At 39.8% G+C, this 18,055-nt stretch overlaps 1 protein-coding gene across 18 annotated transcripts; it reads left to right on the top strand.

Moving 5' to 3' along the window:
• Nucleotides 1-24: 24 nt before the first annotated feature.
• HNRNPK (heterogeneous nuclear ribonucleoprotein K) lies at nt 25-12,415 on the top strand. 18 transcript variants are annotated; one of them, XM_067744753.1, is made up of 17 exons: nt 25-174; nt 2,157-2,235; nt 2,343-2,427; nt 2,883-2,980; nt 3,650-3,706; nt 5,147-5,190; nt 6,068-6,140; nt 6,668-6,739; nt 7,243-7,356; nt 7,706-7,834; nt 8,445-8,752; nt 8,871-8,925; nt 9,241-9,324; nt 9,605-9,620; nt 9,712-9,779; nt 10,178-10,347; nt 11,059-12,415. In XM_067744753.1, the coding sequence occupies exons 3-17, from the start codon at nt 2,370-2,372 to the stop codon at nt 11,090-11,092; spliced, it is 1,380 nt and encodes a 459-aa protein (XP_067600854.1). In that variant the 5' UTR covers nt 25-174; nt 2,157-2,235; nt 2,343-2,369; the 3' UTR covers nt 11,093-12,415. The 18 variants fall into 18 exon arrangements, with proteins under 18 accessions (XP_067600854.1, XP_067600853.1, XP_067600841.1 ...); XM_067744752.1 differs by having other exon boundaries at nt 9,697-9,779; nt 11,119-12,415; XM_067744740.1 differs by having other exon boundaries at nt 9,697-9,779.
• Nucleotides 12,416-18,055: the final 5,640 nt, after the last annotated feature.

Below are 18,055 nucleotides of genomic sequence, written 5' to 3'. Positions count from 1 at the left end.
GACAGCCTTTAGTTCTCGCGAGAGGTTTCCCCCCCGCCCCCCAGCTAGTGAGTGCGCGAACGAGAAAGGAGGAGGGCTCTCCGGGCGAAAGCACTGCAGGCGCCATTATCCTCTGTTTCTCTGCTGCACCAACGTCGACGTCTTCCCTACTTCCCGGTTATTTGCGGCCCATAGGTAATTAGGGTTATTGGGGCTTGGGTATTATGGGTTCGGGCAGGGGTTTGGCCTCCCTAAAGGCTGCGCTGACTTTTTCCAAGTCTGGTTTTTCTCGGGCCCTTAGCGGCCTTACAGCCTGAAGGGAGGCGCCGGCGGGAGGCGGGGCTGTCGCCTCCTCCAGCGCCTTGATTGACGCGGCCTTGGGCCAATCGCTTCGCCCTCGCGCCACCGCTGTAGCTGGGGCAGCCTATCGGGCCCGGCGGCGGGGTAGGAGAGCGCGGGGAGGGCGGTGGGGGCCTACGCTCGTTCTCTGTCTAGCTGTGACCAGCTGAGGCGGCGCGGCGGCATAGGGACGGTAGCCTTGCCCGGTGAGGAATGGGGCTGGGCGAACGGCGCGTGGGGGCGAGGGCCGGAGACCAGTTTCTCCACTTGAGGGAGGCGGTTGGGGCTGTTTGGTGGTTGGCCTGTTCTGGGATGGAACGTTGCCGGGTTTCCCCTCCCCCCACCTCCGCCATTTCCCTGAGCGTATATATGCAGTCTGCGCTGCGGTACTGGAGGCTTCGGGGAGTCGCGAGGCTTGTGACGGTGGAATGAGCTGCAGTTTTGTAGTGTTGGGAACTAGGTCTTGTGGGAAGGAGAGGGGGTCGGCGGGCGGGCCCCGAGGGCGGTAGAGAACGCCGCTCTCTTTGTGTGGGTTCCGGCGCACTTGGGCGCTCCCGGCCTGGGCCCGACGCGGGAACGGGCGAGCTGGAAGGGTCGGGGTTGCCACAGTTGCTTTGTCTCTCCCGCGGTGGGGGGAGGGCGCGGGGGACGAGGTCTCGGGACCGCGTGGTGGGTGGGGGAGGGGGGGTCCGCGCTCGGCTCCGCCTAGTAGCACGTAGTCGCCATTACGCGGGCCGCCATTTCCTGTCGGATCCGGGTGAGGAGAGGTGCGGCGCTTGTGCTCTCGCCTCGGGAGCTTTTTCAACTCTTGTTGCTGGGCCGTTGCCGATCCCGGTGTCCCGGGCGTTGGAGAGAGAACGGCATGTTTGCGCTCGGCTGGCCACGCATGTACTTAGCGATTTGCACGGTCTGAGAAACGGTGACTGAAGGACCTGAAGGATACTTGTTTATTTTCATAAATAGAGCTTGCGGTCGTTAAACCACTTTACCCAAATCTTCCACCACACCTCAGTATTTAACTGAGTGATGGGCCAGGTTAGCGTTTCAGTTGGTCATTGGAAGAGTGGAAGGCGTAAATATGGCCTTGATTTTTAGCTCTAAGCTGTTCAGCTATTCCTGGGGGCCGCAGGTCGCCGCTTTTTGCCAGTCATGAGAGGCGAGCTAAAAGGCTGTTTGCAGTCCTATCGCCAGTGTGGTGTTGGAGGTATAATTGTGAGGTTATACCGCTTTTAACGTAATGTAAAATATCTCGCTAGTGATGGTGTTGGTGTTCAGGGGTTCTGTTGGATAGTCGAGTAGTATTAGCAGTTTGGGTGTGCTCCTGTATCAGCTTTGCAGGTTTATCGCTCCAGTAGATTGACCTGCCGGTTGGGTATGGCTTGAATTCGCTTTTGTATTTGTAAACTTTAAAGATTTCAGAAGGTAGTTTTTCAAGTCACCAATGGAAAGAAACCCAAAAGCGGTTTAAAATCCCAATGTAAAAATAATTTTGTGTATCTTTTTATAAATTTATATTCTTCGGGAACAATAGACTCATGGGTTTATCGATATGCCCTACATGTGTCTAGTTTTCTTTGTATTTATCATATAAAGTAACTAATTGCTGTGGTGGGACTTGATCCAAAGGCTAAAAATGTGTTTTTCCTTTTACAAAAGAATCAGATACGGTCTTTTGGCTTGTGTTTTTGTGTTTGAAGGCAATCGTTTGGAAGTTTAAGACCCTAAAACAAAGAAGCAAGTTTTAGAAATAGATCTTTTGTTTGTTGTGTTCAAATTGGTGTTGATTAGTATTCGGTAATAACCAAAAAAGCAAAACTGATTTGTGTTGGTTTTTATAGGCTACTGCAGCACTAGGGTGTCAGTTGGTCCTGCCCAGAACACTTCAGTTCTGCCCTGCAAGGATATATTTAATAACTGGTACGTTCTAGAAACAGTCATTACTTTCCCTTGTTTTTAACATTTAGCAAGATGCACAGCTTACTTTTCAATAAACCAGTTGTACTAGCCTGTTTATTTTTCAACAGATTGGTGTGTTCCTTTAATACAAGAAAATGGAAACTGAACAGCCAGAGGAAACCTTTCCCAACACCGAAACCAATGGCGAATTTGGTGAGAAGACATTTTAACAATTTTATTCTTGTTGGTCTGTTAATTTCATTATTACTTTGTATGTTTAATTTGAGATCCGTGTCAGTTACATCTGAGCATATATTTATGAACCAGAAGTAACTCATTTGCATAGGTAACGGTAAACTGATTAAAAGAAAGCCAGTAAATGTAAAACTAATGTTTTTCTTGCATTTTGAAGTTTCTTATCCTTTGAAGTGTTGTCACAATATCTTGTGTTTGGAAAACCATTTGGAATGGAGTGCTTAAATTCATGCTTAAAAGTCCAAGAACCAGTGCCTTTGGCCTTTTTAAAACATACCTAAGATTAGCAACAAATCCCTTTAAACAGTGGACTTAAAGTTTCTCTAATCTGTAGGTTAAAATTGAAATGTAATTAAACCTACCCTTCCTTGAAGATGCTGGTGCTTTCTGAAATTTGAACTGTTAATTTTTAGGTAAACGCCCTGCTGAAGATATGGAAGAGGAACAAGCTTTTAAAAGATCTAGAAACACTGATGAGATGGTTGAATTACGCATTCTGCTTCAGAGCAAGGTATAAATTTTATTCTTGAAACTTTGAAAGTGGTTCTTAAGTAGGAATTAAGAAAAGTTCTGATTGAACCTTCTGGGAAGCTTGCAAAAGCTTACAGCCTGCAGAATATAAAAGATTTGTTTGGCTTTTCCTAAACAGACTTTCTAGGTTATGGTAATTGTGTTATTTTGCCAACAATTAAAAAGAAAGCCCTTAACATAGTGAGCCTACTACAGGGCTGAACTAGGAGATGGGTGTGGATGATCCTTAAAGCATTAATGGATTAAAGATTGTGTCTGATTACATTGTGAATTCATTAGAAAACATCCTGGTTGGCAGCTTACCTGACTGATAATACACCTCACAATGTGAAAGTACCTACTGGCATTTAAATTATTTAATTGGCTTGCAGAAAGACATTGTAAAGTTAGTGCTATTGCTTAAGTTTTAGACTCAGTATGTTCTGAGTATTTCAAAGCTCTGCCTTGGTGTTTAGTCCCTAAAGCACATAGACTCTTTAGTTTTTGCTAACCTGATGGTCTTGACATCCCCAGATAGATTTTCATCTCTATAACCAAAAAAGAGTTTAGACATGTTTGGTGTTTGTTTGTTTGGCTAAAATCTTAAGAGCGTAGGAAGACACCTTAATTCTAGGAAAAGACAAAATAAGTTTCTTCTTATTTTCTCCAGAATGCTGGGGCAGTGATTGGAAAAGGAGGCAAGAATATTAAGGCTCTCCGTACAGACGTAAGTATTTAAGAGTTTAAACTACTACACAGGAAGCTTCAGTTTATGTGTTTGTAGGATTAAAGAATTGCATCATAGAAATCATTTAATAGTCTAGATTCAAGCCTTTTATAATAATTGGTTACATAGATGATTTTCAAGGTTTGACATTCCTAATTTAACAAAGCCCAGATTGAGCAGGGGGTGGTCTATATTAAATCTCCCTTTCTAATAACTTTACACCAAATTATTCACTGCAAGCAAGATAACATCTTAATTAGAAATAACAATATAAAACTCCTTAATTTGTACCATTTCCCATGTATGAATCAAGTACAGTATTACTGAAAACCATTGCAGGTGGCTGATTAAACTCCAAATTTTTTATTCCCTTTTTTTTTCCAATTTGCCCATCTGTTCTTTAACAGCTTGCACATGGAGCACAAAGAAATTAAGGTTGCATGATTGAGATATGGGTAAAGAATAGAGTAGGCACTTAATCTTACAACTGGGAAGCCGTTTGTCAATGCCGATGATTTGTTTTGAGTCTTCATATTTTATAGTGGGTTGACTCTTGTGATTAGACACATTAAATGTTGGTATCACCAGAAGTGAGCATATTTATAGGACTTGGGTACACCAGATTTCCTAAATTTTTTTTCTCATGTACACACTCTTGATGTTTTCTTGCTAAAGTTGAGGCAAATAATAACTGTGTTGAATACTTATTTGGTATTTTTTTCATTTCTCTCTTGGTCACAGATCTTTGTATGTTCCTCTTGATTACTGTAAACTGAACTTGAAAAATTGTTTAAATTTTACAAACTTGCCTGTAGGATCTAGGAGTGCGTTTTTAAATCTCCAGGAAACCAAACAGTCTTTTAACAGTTAGGGTTTTTGGTGGTGTGGGAATTTTTGTTTTGTCTTTTATAAACCTCTTTCCTTTTAATCCAGATGTTCTATATAATTATCTGGGTTAATTCCCCATTTCCTCAAGAATTCGAGTCATGACAGGTTTTGTGTCTACCCTCATGAGCCAGCCTGCTACTGAAACATTGTTTGTTTAAAAAAAAAAGTACCATCATTAAAGGTCCTTAAATGTTAAGCCACAGTCAGATATAGAGAAGTCCATTATTGTGTTAGTCTTCAGAACAACTTAAGCTTGTTTCATTAATTGAGAGTATGAGTATAGTTTGTATTAAATTAAAATTTATTGCTTTTCCCCCTTTTCCCTCTCCTTGTTTTTTTGGCCATATATCTCCGTTGCCCATGTACTGGATCGACTTACCCCTGCGTTGCCCACCATGACGTTGGCCCATCCGCCCCTGAACGCCCATGTGAAAACCCTGGTTGGCTATGCCCAAAAATGTGCTCGTTGCCAAACGGGTACCATACTTGACAACTTCTGATTGAATGCCCATGCCCAATGCCAACATCCACGAACGCCAATGACCAATGCAGTACAATGCCAGTGTTTCAGTCCCAGACAGCAGTGGCCCCGAGCGGTATGTCCCAACAGTTTATGCCTCACTGCCTGATTAGAAAGAGAGAAATGTATTTTATTACCTGCCTTTTATATAATTAAATAGTATCCCCTTTAGACGGTGTATTGTTTTTCAAGTTTCTGTCTTATTTTCCCCATTAAGTCTTTTTGTCACTGAACTTTTACCGTGAGTTGCCCACCCAAACGATCCACTAATTTTATTTCGATGGAAGGAGCACAGCTTCAAGTGTTGCATATTTGCTGCATTGTAAATCAAATTGTTACCGAAATAGTCTCTCGCTCTGTCTTTGTGGCCCACCTTGCTTCCCAACATTGCCTGTTCATAATTTTTTCTGATGAAATGCTAACTCTGGTTCACTTTCCTTCACTTCTCATTTGTGTTGTCTTTGTTTTTGTCTTGCATTTGTATTTGTTTTCTTGCAGAGCCCATTAGTGATCTAATTTCTAACTGGTATTCATAACCTTACTCCAAATATAATGTTCACCACTTGCATATTCCCCCACTTTGCCTAAGAGAAGGTGTGCCAGTTTTACCAATGTAACAGCGAGGGTATCCTTAATTAACTTAGTGGTGGCGGGGAACATAAGTATTCAACTCTGCTTCAGTTCTGGTCAATTTATTGCCCACTTAATCTGAGCCCTTCCAAGAGCCCATTCTCTGTCTCTCTGCAAGTCTCCTAATAATGTTACCATGTTTGTATTGGGCATAAAACAAAATGCATGTGAAAAATGTATAAATAGGCTACTTTAAATGGGGAGGATTAAATAATTGTATGTTCTTCTCTGTAAAAGTTGTTTGACTACTGGTGATGACCACAAAACTCATTTTTCTTTTCCACCTTTTTTTTGTACTATCTGGTATTTGTGATGTTTGACAGCATATTGAGTATCAGTGCTGATATTGAAACAATTGGAGAAATTCTGAAGAAAATCATCCCTACCTTGGAAGAGGTAGGCTCATTTTTAAAATGTATTTGGCAGTTGGGGGGTGCTTAAAAGATGTTTTAATGAGGCAAAATGGGGGAGGTGGAGAGGCATTGGCTATAACAGTTTTGTAGCAGCAGTGTGTTGCACTCTGCCACTTAAGGTGCAGGGTTATTATACCCACATTACTTGTTTGAAAATGTAGTCTAGCCACTGGAGTAGATAGGAACTACCTGTGGCCATACACTTTCATGAGGTTTAGCATATGTTTTATGGGCTTTAGTTTTAGAGATTTTGAGTTAGAATAATGATTGTGGGACTGTCAGAAAGGACTGTGTTTGATTTAGTTCAAGGATTTTTAAATTTTATGTAATCATTTATTTACTAGGTGTATAGAGAAAAGCAATGTATGTTGATCCTTAACGTAGATAAGCAGTTTCTTGTTATTTAATGATATAGATGTGAAATATGTTGTAGTAGCTTTACCAATATATGCGACAATAGCCTGATCACACTAGACACTTAACCTATTACTCTTATTTTTCTACTTTCAGGGCCTGCAGTTGCCATCACCCACTGCAACCAGCCAGCTCCCGCTCGAATCTGATGCTGTGGAATGCTTAAATGTATGTCATAGTGCCATTGAACCCCACTGAAGTATGGAGCCTGGCCCATAGGATCAATTTTATTTTCAACATAGCGTACTTTTCCCATCTCTATAGAAAAAAGGCTTAAAAACATGATAAATGAATGGTCTTACAACTCACTGTTGACCCTGCTCCATGCTGCAGTGGGAATTAACTACATTTGCAAAGTGCTTTGCAGTCATTTTTATTATGGTGTTATTTGAATGTTAATAATAATTTTGTGGTAACAGCGACATGCTAAATGGCTGCAGTGTGGGTATGGTGTTGCAGGACCTGAAAATAAAATAGTTTTTTAAGGTGGTGCAGAATGTCCTTTTTGGGCCTGGCTATTGAGGATAATAAGCACATAACTGGTAAAGTTATTGAAATATAAATTCAGGTTGCTCACTGCAACAGTATATTGGTATGCTTATAGCAGATAAGTGTGTATTCTTGGGGAATCCTTGATTTGGGACTAAAATTTTATAACTCTCCCTCCGCAGTACCAACACTATAAAGGAAGCGACTTTGACTGCGAGTTGAGACTGTTGATTCATCAGAGTCTGGCAGGAGGAATTATTGGGGTCAAAGGTGCTAAAATCAAAGAACTTCGAGAGGTAAAGTGATAGTTTTCTTTTTTCCTGCCATATTACTAGAAAATAGCTTTTTATGTGGACTTGGTTCCGTGGGCTTCTCTCATTCCCCTTTTTGAGTTTCCTCCCTTAAGTTTATCTAGTTTGCTAATTAAAATATAACAGAAAGGCCTGACCATGCTATACAAGTTATTTTGCCAAAAATTTATTGTGCAAAGTCCTAGTGTTACTAACAAGCTTTTTATATGGGGGGAAATTTTACTGAAATACAAATTAAATCTGTCTAAACCTGGACGTTGTTTTGTACTGCATTTCCTTTTTTCTGATTGATCAATGATTGATTAATGCTGCTTTTTTTGTAAATCTGTTACAGAACACTCAGACAACAATCAAGCTTTTCCAGGAATGTTGTCCTCAATCCACTGACAGAGTCGTTCTTATTGGAGGAAAACCTGATAGGGTTGTAGAGTGCATAAAGATCATCCTTGATCTTATATCAGAGGTACCTTCAGAACCCTTTATTTTATTTGCGCTTAATTTTGTAAAACAGATGTCTTGTTCAAAAGTACTTTGAGAACATTTAGACAAATGGCTTTTACTTTTACTTTTCCTTCACCTAACAATTTTCTATCACCCTGCTTTTAGCTATCACTTTAACTTAGAAATACTTTGGGAGAATCTGGAGAGTTGTCTTTACATTGTTGGTGAGGTTTTTAATAGCCTTTGGTCCTTCAAAAGAAGTTTCTATGGTTCCTTTATAGTACTACACTGCATACCCAGGATATCGATCCCCTCAGCCCTTGGGGTGGTCACTTCTTCATAATCCCCATTGTGAAATGTGAAAGGGGTTTGTAGTCTGTTACTTAAGCTCTAAGGGTAAAATAAAGCTGTTAATCCTTACCTCGCAAGCAGTAAAACTCAAATTTTTTTGTTTGAAACTCACCAGAAATGCTTTTTTTAAATCCTTCCTATCTGCATATATTCCTAGCCCTATCTCGAGTACCTCCCAGGATAAATACAAAGGGCTTGAAATGTTCTGTTTGTTAAAAGAATGTTTGGTGTGAACTAAGGCTTTTTCCTCAGTCTATAAAGTTGCTATGTTTTTGTTTCAGTCTCCCATTAAAGGACGTGCTCAGCCTTATGATCCCAACTTTTACGATGAAACCTATGATTATGGTGGTTTTACAATGATGTTTGATGACCGCCGTGGACGTCCTGTGGGATTTCCCATGCGGGGAAGAGGTGGTTTTGACAGAATGCCTCCTGGTCGGGGTGGGCGTCCCATGCCTCCATCCAGAAGAGATTATGATGATATGAGCCCTCGTCGAGGACCTCCTCCACCTCCTCCTGGACGAGGTGGCCGGGGTGGTAGCAGAGCTCGGAATCTTCCTCTTCCTCCACCACCACCACCTAGAGGGGGGTAAGTTTCTTTCATCCACACATTAACATACAAGAAGCTGCACTTTATGGGTAGAGGGGGTAGGTTTTTATTTGATATGTGTGACCAGCTGAGATTACAACAAGTACTATGCTTGCAGAGATCTAATGGCCTATGACAGAAGAGGAAGACCTGGAGACCGTTATGATGGCATGGTAAGAACTTTGATATTTCATCAGTGTTATTTATGAGTGCTAAAAGGGGTCTTAAAGTCGGATAGCTAACATTTTGTTCAAGATTATTAACTGAGGAATTTTGTCTTACAAACGCGCTTTTGTAGATAGATAGCCACTTAAATCATTGTTTTGGGTGTTTGCTGGGATATTAAGACTTGTTCCATCTTTGTTTCCCCCAAAATACATGATTACTGCCAGTGTATATAGAGATGTGAAATAATAATTGGTCATAAAAATGGTGATTTCAGACAAATACAGTGCAGGTTCATATTAATAGTTTTATCTCTAACACAGGTTGGTTTCAGTGCTGATGAAACCTGGGACTCTGCAATAGATACATGGAGCCCATCAGAGTGGCAGATGGCTTATGAACCACAGGTTGAGTATCATGGGTGTTTATTATTCATGTCACTAATAATTTTAACATTCTCGTTTAGTCATCGATAAGTGTTCTATTTCCCCCCATATAACATTTTTGTTTCTTGGGATACTGTGTACCTGAATGGTTTCTTCCCCTGAGGATTGTCTTTGAGATTTACTTACTAGGGAAGATATAGGAGGACTTTGCTTTCCTAATAAACTCTAGGGGATTTAATGTTAAAACACCTGAAGTTTTGAAGGTGAAGTAATTTTCTGTTTTTTTCTGTTCTGTTTTTAGGGTGGCTCTGGATATGGTAAGTTTTCTTCTTTGTGAAATCAAGTATTATTTCATGCTTTGTAAATGAACTTAATACTCATTATTTAAATCAGATTATTCCTATGCAGGGGGTCGTGGCTCATATGGTGATCTTGGTGGACCTATTATTACTACACAAGTAACTATTCCCAAAGATGTAAGTATCTTTAATATTATAAGGGACATTTAGTAAGTCATTTTAAGTTCCCTGGCTTTTAATAAAAGGTTTTAACAAAAATATTCCATTTTAGGATTAAAATTGTGTTTCAAGGACTTCAGCTGAGGTGTCATTCTCCAGTTTAAGCCTTGTCGAAAGATGTTCAGTACCATTAAAAAGCAGTTAGGAGGGTTCTGAGCCCCTGGTTCGTTTATTAAAGGAAATGTCTATGGGTGATGTAACTACATTGTAATTCAAACCTTGACTAGTGTGGGGCATTAAATTAGCACAGCATAGTCAATATGTTGTACAAAGTTAATACTCTTGATGGTCACTCAACATACAGGATAATACTTTGAAAGTATATAATAAACACTTGTTTTTAAAACTCTTTTCAGCTGGCTGGATCTATTATTGGCAAAGGTGGTCAGCGGATTAAACAAATCCGTCATGAGTCAGGAGCGTCGATCAAAATTGATGAGCCTTTAGAAGGGTCCGAAGACCGGATCATTACCATTACAGGAACACAGGACCAGATACAAAATGCACAGTACTTGCTGCAGAACAGGTCAGTTTGTTTAGCTTTATGTTAGCCTAAACATACTAAAACCTTAAAAAGCTTCTCTTCTCAACTGATTTTTCTTTTTAGAAGCCATGGTGTCTCAACCTTTTGGGGACCTAACTTCTAAACATTCTAATAGCTTTGCTTTAATTTTCTTCTGCTTTCTTACTAAATAAAAGAAGACATTCAATACTAATCTTGCTGGAAGAAGCCTTAACCAAGCAAACTTCTCATTTCTCTGGTGAAAACTGCTGCCAAAACCACTTGTTATAAATTATACAGAGCCTGTAGAAAATATAGAAGATTCAGTGGATGTTGGTCTAGTTCTGTGTGGAAGACTAGTGATTTTGTTGTTTTTAGATAACTAAATCGACAACAAATCACAGTCTGCCATATGGCACAGGCCATGCCTCTACAGGACAAATGATTGGTGCTGTAAAATGCAGCATTTCACACCTTAACTGACATTTCTTTGTCTTTTCTACCAAATATTAACAACTTTGGATTTTAATTCTGCTCTACTAATGTCTGATCTACTGTTAATCTTTTTTCTTGGGTTTTACATTGCTCTAATTTGTAATTGCTAATGTTTTAATTCTTATCTCTGTGTAATGGACATGTTTATCATTTTAATTTAGCATTGAAATTGTCTTAATGTTGATTAAGATGTTACGAACAAAAATTCTAATTCGTACTTTTTTTTCTTTTCTTTTATAGTGTGAAGCAGTATGCAGATGTTGAAGGATTCTAATGCAAGATATTTTTTCTTTTTTATAGTGTGAAGCAGTATTCTGGAAAGTTTTTCTAAGACTAGTGAAGAACTGAAGGAGTCCTGCATCTTTTTTTTTTTATCTGCTTCTGTTTAAAAAGCCAACATTCCTCTGCTTCATAGGTGTTCTGCATTTGAGGTGTAGTGAAATCTTTGCTGTTCACCAGATGTAATGTTTTAGTTCCTTACAAACGGGTGGGGGGTGGGGGAGGGTGTGCAAAAACTAACATTGAAATTTTGAAACAGCAGCAGAGTGAGTGAATTTTAATTTTTGTTCATTGTTGGTGGTTTAAAAAAAATCCCCCCATGTAATTATTGTGAACACTTTGTGATCACTGTAACATTTGGGGGGGGTGGGACAGGGAGGGAAAGTAACAATAGTCCATATGTCCCTGGCATCTATTCAGAGCAGTGTGCAGAATGTAATGCTCTTTTGTAAGAAACGTTTTATGATTTTTAAAATAAATTTAGTGAACCTATTTTTGGTGGTCATTTTTTTTTAAGACGGTCATTTTTCAAATGGCTGAATTCCCCCCAACCTGCCCCCAAACTAAACACTGTTTAATTTTCAGTCCTCTGTTGGATATAAATAAATGCATCTCTTCTTGGACTTAGGCAAAGTATCTTGACACATTAAGTTCTGGTGATTTCTTAAGTGATTTGAAAGTCCATTGCTTGGGAGGAAATTCCACCACACATTCATGCTTATAATAAGCTGGGGATTTTTGTTTGTTTTTGCAAATGCTTGCCCCTACTTTGCAACGATTTTCTGTTTGTAATTGTGAAGAACCAAGGTGGGGAGCAATACAACAGATATGGAGTAGTTGGTATAACTATATACCAGAAGCCTAATGGCAGCAAGTTTTATTAATCAGAATAATACTTGGTTATGGAAGTGACTGATGCTAAATAAATTCTGATTATTTTTTATTAGATAATTTCTCACCTATAGACTTAAATTGTCAGCTTGGTAGTGTCTATTAGTTAAACTTTGTAAAATATATATATATATTCTTGTTTTTCCATTGTATGCAAACTGAAAGAAAAAGATGTACCATTTCTCTGTTGTATGTTGGATTATGTAGGAAATGTTTGTGAACAATTCAAAAAAAGATGAAAAAAGTTCCTGTGGATGTTTTGTGTAGTATCTTGGCATTTGTATTGATAGTTAAAAGTTCACTTCCAAAATAAAACTCCCAAAATGCTAGATTTGATGTGTGCCCAATTCGAACAAAGGTTGATTGACACCTGTAAAATTTGTTAAAACATTCCTCTTGTAAGGAAATACAGTAATCTTAAATTATATATTTTTCGTGTGAAGTGTTTTTCTAGCATTTATAAATCAGATATGATAGGGGTGGTAAGTTAAAAATTACAGTAGTTGGGCTCTTAGTTTTAAAGGGGAGTCCAGCATAATGAGAGCTGAGTCATTCCAATTCTACAAGTCCTATTCTCACATTACCTGTGAGCTGCTTTGAGTTTCTTAGGTTTAACTTTAAAATAGTTCGTTTGTTGAGAGTGTTTACAGATGAATGTAAAATTTTTTTTTCTGGTTCTTGGCTCCGTAAATCCTTAAAATGCTACCTGTTAATTTCCAACTGCCCAGAAAGCCTGAGAACTCAGCAATTACATGGAAAAGAACTCATGGATGCAATTCTGTTTAAGTCTAGAAGAGGCTTGTGTATGATAGAAGAAAGTGAAGTGAGCAGAATTTTCTGGACTATGTATGACTAGTACATGCAAAGGTGTTTAAAATTTCAGTGATACCCCTTTTTAGGGAGGGAGATGGGGTGTTCTCTTGATAAGTGACAGTGATATCACAACATCACTTAAAATGCTACCTGTGATAAGGTTTCCCCAAAGGTGAAATTAGTCTGAATTGCCACTTGGGTGTTAGTTTTCCTCTTGTGTTTGTTTTAAGTATGGGTAAGTTTGGGTTGCATAGGGTCAGTATAGTGTACTTATGCTGAAATGTGCCCCTCCCCTAGAGAAAAACTATTCGGTAATGACATTTTAGTCAAATTGTTACTTATATTGGAGGAAAGTATCCCTGGAGAGAGCACTGGCTTTCAAAGTTTTCGTTTGTCATTCAAAAATTAGTTGTGTAGGGACTTCCCTGGGGGTCCAGTGGTTAAGACTCCCTCTTCCAATGCAGGAGGTGCGGGTTGGGGAGCTGGGATCCCACGTGCCCTGCAGCCAAAGAACCAGAAAGCAAAAGCATTGTAACAAGTTTAATAATAATGACTTTAAAATGTTCCACATGAAAAAAAAATCTTTAAAAAATTATGTAAATAGACTTGGCTGAAAGTTTTTATTTTTGCCTTTTAAAAATCAGACCTTGAACACAACCTACTAAAAATCTGTGACGTTGGTAAATTGGGGACACAACTTTGGAGGGAGGGGCCTGTTTCATTTCCACTGTTACCTGGTAAATGGTGTCTGAACATGGGCTGGCAATTTGAGAAAATTCTCTGAAGTAAGCTTAAAATTCACTGAACAAACGGAATTTTGAGCCTATTTTGTAAGAAATAAATATTAGGCAGATTTATTGAAGTTTTAAACGTTTAAATGTAGTTTCAAAAATGTTTTTAGCCTAACTTTTTGAAAATCAAGTGATAGGCAAACAATGTTGGAAACCAGATTGCACCAAAGTTTTTTCAGGATCAAGGAAAGGAATTTAAATCTTTTCCCTACTATTCAAATGTTAATAGTTTGCATAATGAAACTGATAATAAAGTACATGAATTTTATTGAATGATCTGTCAGTTACTCCTAAATCTAATCACTGATACCATTGCAACACATAGAGACTGAATCTTTAAGGAAAGCGGACAGCAATTTTTCTCTTAACCATACTAGTGGTTTTGTTTTGAAATGCCTTATGTTGTTGGTGCTCAAAATGGAATTACTGTTCCACAAACATGATAGGTTGTGGTTTGCTTAAGACTGCTGCTGGATAAAGAGACCTGTATTTTAAATTCTTTTTACACCAGTGGAAACTTTTCTGTCAATAGGTGTTCAGTGTCATCAAAATGTTTATTGAAAAAGTAACCTTGAATGCTACATTTTACATCTCCCACTTACCAAGGTTTGCCCATTGTTGGCAAGTTTGAAGTGAAACTGATCCAGCTTTTTTTTTTTTCTGCCGCGCCTTGTGGCCTGCAGGATCACAGTTCCCCAAGAAGGAATCAAACCTGTGTACCCTGCACTGGAAGCATGGAGTCTTAACCACTGGACAGCCAGGGAAGTCCCAACCCAACTTCTTGATGGTGGCATTGAACCCTTGGGAAGCAATATTGCAGTGTTTCTCAGGCTGTTCTTAGGACCACCTTCAAAATCAACAGTGCTGGTTAAAAATGAGAATTTCTGGACCATCCTTCAGCTGTACTGAACCACAATCTCTATAAGAGGTGCCAGGAATCTGCATATTTAACAAATTCCTCGAGTTAAAATAGTTTTGAAGACCTGTAATATAGCAACATGTAGTTAAGAGAACCACAAGTTTCCATATTTTTTCATTAATTCATCAAATACATATTTTGTTCCTAGGTGTACAGTGGTAGGCCCTGAAGAGGCAGTGGTTAGCAAAAAGTATTTGGAGAGAGCAATAATTACAACAAGCTGGTAATGAAAAAGAAACAGTACTGTGAGATGTGTTTAAGAAAGCAGAAACCAGCATACATGTGTGTACGTGTATGTATAGTCATTACAAGCATATTGCTTGAAACAAAACTGCACTAGGAATATCCCAGTGTGTTGACTAAAATTCTGCCTTCTGCTCCTCTTAGCAGATGAAAAAATAAAGACATGGGGCATATATACACAGATCAACATTTACCCAGGCCAGGCCTCAACACTTCCAGTCAGGGAAGACATCTGACCTGAGGAAAAAGAAGGGGAATACCTGAAAAATTAAAGCCCAAGCAGTTAACATTTGTCTATATGAAAAATGGGGAGCTCATCTGCTGAATCAAGGTGGTTGGATGTGCAAATACACATGGAAAAATGGAAAATGCAAGTGTTTTGTGGGGTTGGGCTTCCCTGTTTGCTAACTGAGCAACAGGCACTAGCGAGTGTTGGGGTAAGATGATATACCAGCTATCCTATGACTTTAAAGCTTTATCCACCTCACTCTTTGTCCAGAACCCATAAGACTTTCCTATCCTCCCTCTCTACAGATCTCCCCCAATTTCTCCCTCCTCCCCTGAACTCAGACCTATAACCCCCAAACCTGTAATTGTGAAGGAAATAAACATTTGGTCACCAAAACCTCACACTTCTCAAAATCTCATTCTCCCCACTTCCCCCCTCCCTTTTTTTTTTTTTTTTTTTTTTTTTTTTGGCCACAGCACACGGCTTGCGGGATCTTAGCTCCCGGACCAACCAGGGATCAAACCTACACAGAGTCCTAACCATTGGACTGCCAGGGAATTCCCCATTTTCCCCTTTTGGACATCTTACTCCCTTTGCCCCTTTTTTCCCTAAAGTCTTTCTACCATTAAGGACAGGCTTCACTGGAAAGGAAGGGTCACCTTGTTCACCTAGTATGAAGGAAGTCTATAGAGTAGCAAGGGAAAGCATATGATATCTGCATATTAGACCAAAAGTGGGAGAAGTGATTTTGATAGTAATGAGACAGATTTGGCAGAAACAGTGTAGAAAGTGCCAGCTAAGTCCCTCAGAGATCGCCCTAGGGTTCAGCCTGGGGCAGGGCAAGTGAGCAGAAATTCCAGGGAGGTTGAATAAGAAGCCAAAAACAGAAGCAAGGCTCAAGACACCTATTTGGAACACTACAAAGTGTCCCTATGACCACATAAGCTAGTAAAGCACAGCAGAATTGAGACATATCATGTTTGGGCACAGAGAGAACCTGAGGCTCTCGTTCTCCTCAGAATTCCCTTTGATTCCTATATGGCATAAGAAGAATATTAGTTAAGTGCTAAGGGGCTTGCCATGGGGCCACTGTGATGAAGGGGGTGGTTACTGCATGACAGGAGCTATAAGGTAGACAGCCCACCCAGGGACTGGATGGAGAGACAGCAGAATTTAAAAGGGTTGTCAATACCAGTGAAAGCCAAAGTGAGATCAAGTTAGTCAAGGAAGACCACTGGCCTGAGTGCTGAGAAACCAGACCACCAGTTACACTAGCATTGGTCATTCAGTGGTAACTATAGGGAGAGTAGGTGCCAAAATTCAGACACCAGACAGACTACGCCTCAGAGGTCAGAGTTTACTAATAAAGGCCCTTTCCTTCCATTATCAGAACACCTAAACCCTTTGCACCCAGACCTTGGAAAGTCTTGGAAAGGTGGAAATGAAAGAGCTTTTAGTGAAAACAAATAGCCCTAATAATAGGTCTGACCTTTAAGTTAACTGAAGTTATCTAACTTGAATTAGATCATTTTAAACTGGAAGAGATCAACTTACTTTTACTTGGCAAGTTTATGTGTTTGTTCTAACCTCAGTGGAAAATGGAAACTTAATGAGAAGGAGGGTATAAGGGAATTTGGGACCTCTAGAAGACCCCATTTTAAAAGCAGGAGAGGGGCTTCCCTGATGGTGCAGTGGTCAAGAATCCGCCTGGGAGACATGGGTTCAAGCCCTGGTCAGAGAAGATTCCACATGCCACCAAGCAACTAAGCCAGCATGCCACAACTACTGAGCATGTGCGCTAGAGCCCCTGAGCCACAACTACTGAGCCTGCGAGCCACAACTACTGAAGCCCGTGTGCCTAGAGCCCATGCTCCGCAACAAGAGAAGCCACCACAACGAAGAGTAGCCCCCGCTCGCCACAATTAGAGGAAAAACCCGCGCTCAGCAACGAAGAGCCAACGCAGCCAAAAATAAAAAATAAATAAAATCAGGAGAGGTAAGGCTAATACTACCAAATTATATGTTCCAGGTGGAGGTGGCCCCAGTTGGGTTGGGGCCTTCATTTGGTAAATCACGTGGCCTTTTTTATCTAGATCATTTATTCATACCTGTGTTTCAAAGTGGCACCAATTCTGTGTACGGTCCAGACTCCAGAATTCTGTGGGATCAGGCTGACACTAATCTCCAGCTGAGATCAAATCATGGCTTGACTGATTCCCTGCCCTATTCTGCTTCCCTCACTCCCTTTCACCTGAGAGCATTTCCCCAGCAAATCATTTGCACAAGAATCCCTGGGCTGGGCTCTGCTTCTAGGCAGTTGATCTAAGACAGCTGAGCTGGAGCTAGAGCAGAAATTGATTTCACCTAGACACGCTTGACAGAGTTTGATGCAGTAAATAATGATACATTGAATTATCTCCTTCTGAGGAAGGAGTGCGAATCCTTTTACTTTATGAGGCATAGCTGCATTCTGTTAGGCAGGAGTATTTTTGAAAGTATATATATGGGAATAAAATTGTTTGGGTGCCGAACAGCCATAGGGGTGAATTTTGTTAAACAACACAGCATTAGTTTTTCCTTTCTAATAGAACCCAGTTTTCCTTTTAGAATTTTTCTCTCCTGGTTGTATGTAGACTTGATGAGATAGAAATCTTGGTCATTAGAGACTCCTTATCACCCAAAAGAGTGGGCATTTGACCCAGCCTTGCCCAACCAGACACTTTGTCCTGGGACTTTGAACCTTGAACAAAATAACGGAAGCAAGTTACAATTATCATAGATTTTTCAGCAGCACCAGTAGAAGAGAACTTTGGGTAGTTTCTGCTCTCAGTACTCTAGAACTGCCTGATTTCTGTTTACACATTTCATTCCCCAGCCTTCCCTTCCATCCTGAGAGCTTTTTCATAACTTTTTTAAAAATTTGTTTTCCTTAATTAGCTAGCTAGTTGCTATTACATGCAGCCCATCAAATGAAGAGGGTTTTCTATTTATTTATTTATATTGAGGTGTAGTTGATGTACAATATTATATAAGTTGCAGGTGTACAACACAGTCACAATTTTTAAAGGTTAT

This window comes from Pseudorca crassidens, chromosome 7 (assembly GCF_039906515.1).
Source record: "Pseudorca crassidens isolate mPseCra1 chromosome 7, mPseCra1.hap1, whole genome shotgun sequence".
Lineage (NCBI taxonomy): Eukaryota > Metazoa > Chordata > Mammalia > Artiodactyla > Delphinidae > Pseudorca > Pseudorca crassidens.
Note: the sequence above shows the minus strand (reverse complement) of the source record. Positions and strands in the feature narration are given on the sequence as shown.

What these genes read in the sequence shown, in the direction of transcription:
- HNRNPK (XM_067744740.1), top strand. Translation starts at nt 2,370, where the DNA reads ATGGAAACTGAACAGCCAGAGGAAACCTTTCCCAACACCGAAACCAAT. An exon ending in CGAAACCAATGGCGAATTTG is followed by an intron (nt 2,428 to 2,882) that starts GTGAGAAGACAT and finishes GTTAATTTTTAG; the next exon opens with GTAAACGCCCTGCTGAAGAT. An exon ending in GACAGCAGTGGCCCCGAGCG is followed by an intron (nt 5,191 to 6,067) that starts GTATGTCCCAAC and finishes GATGTTTGACAG; the next exon opens with CATATTGAGTATCAGTGCTG.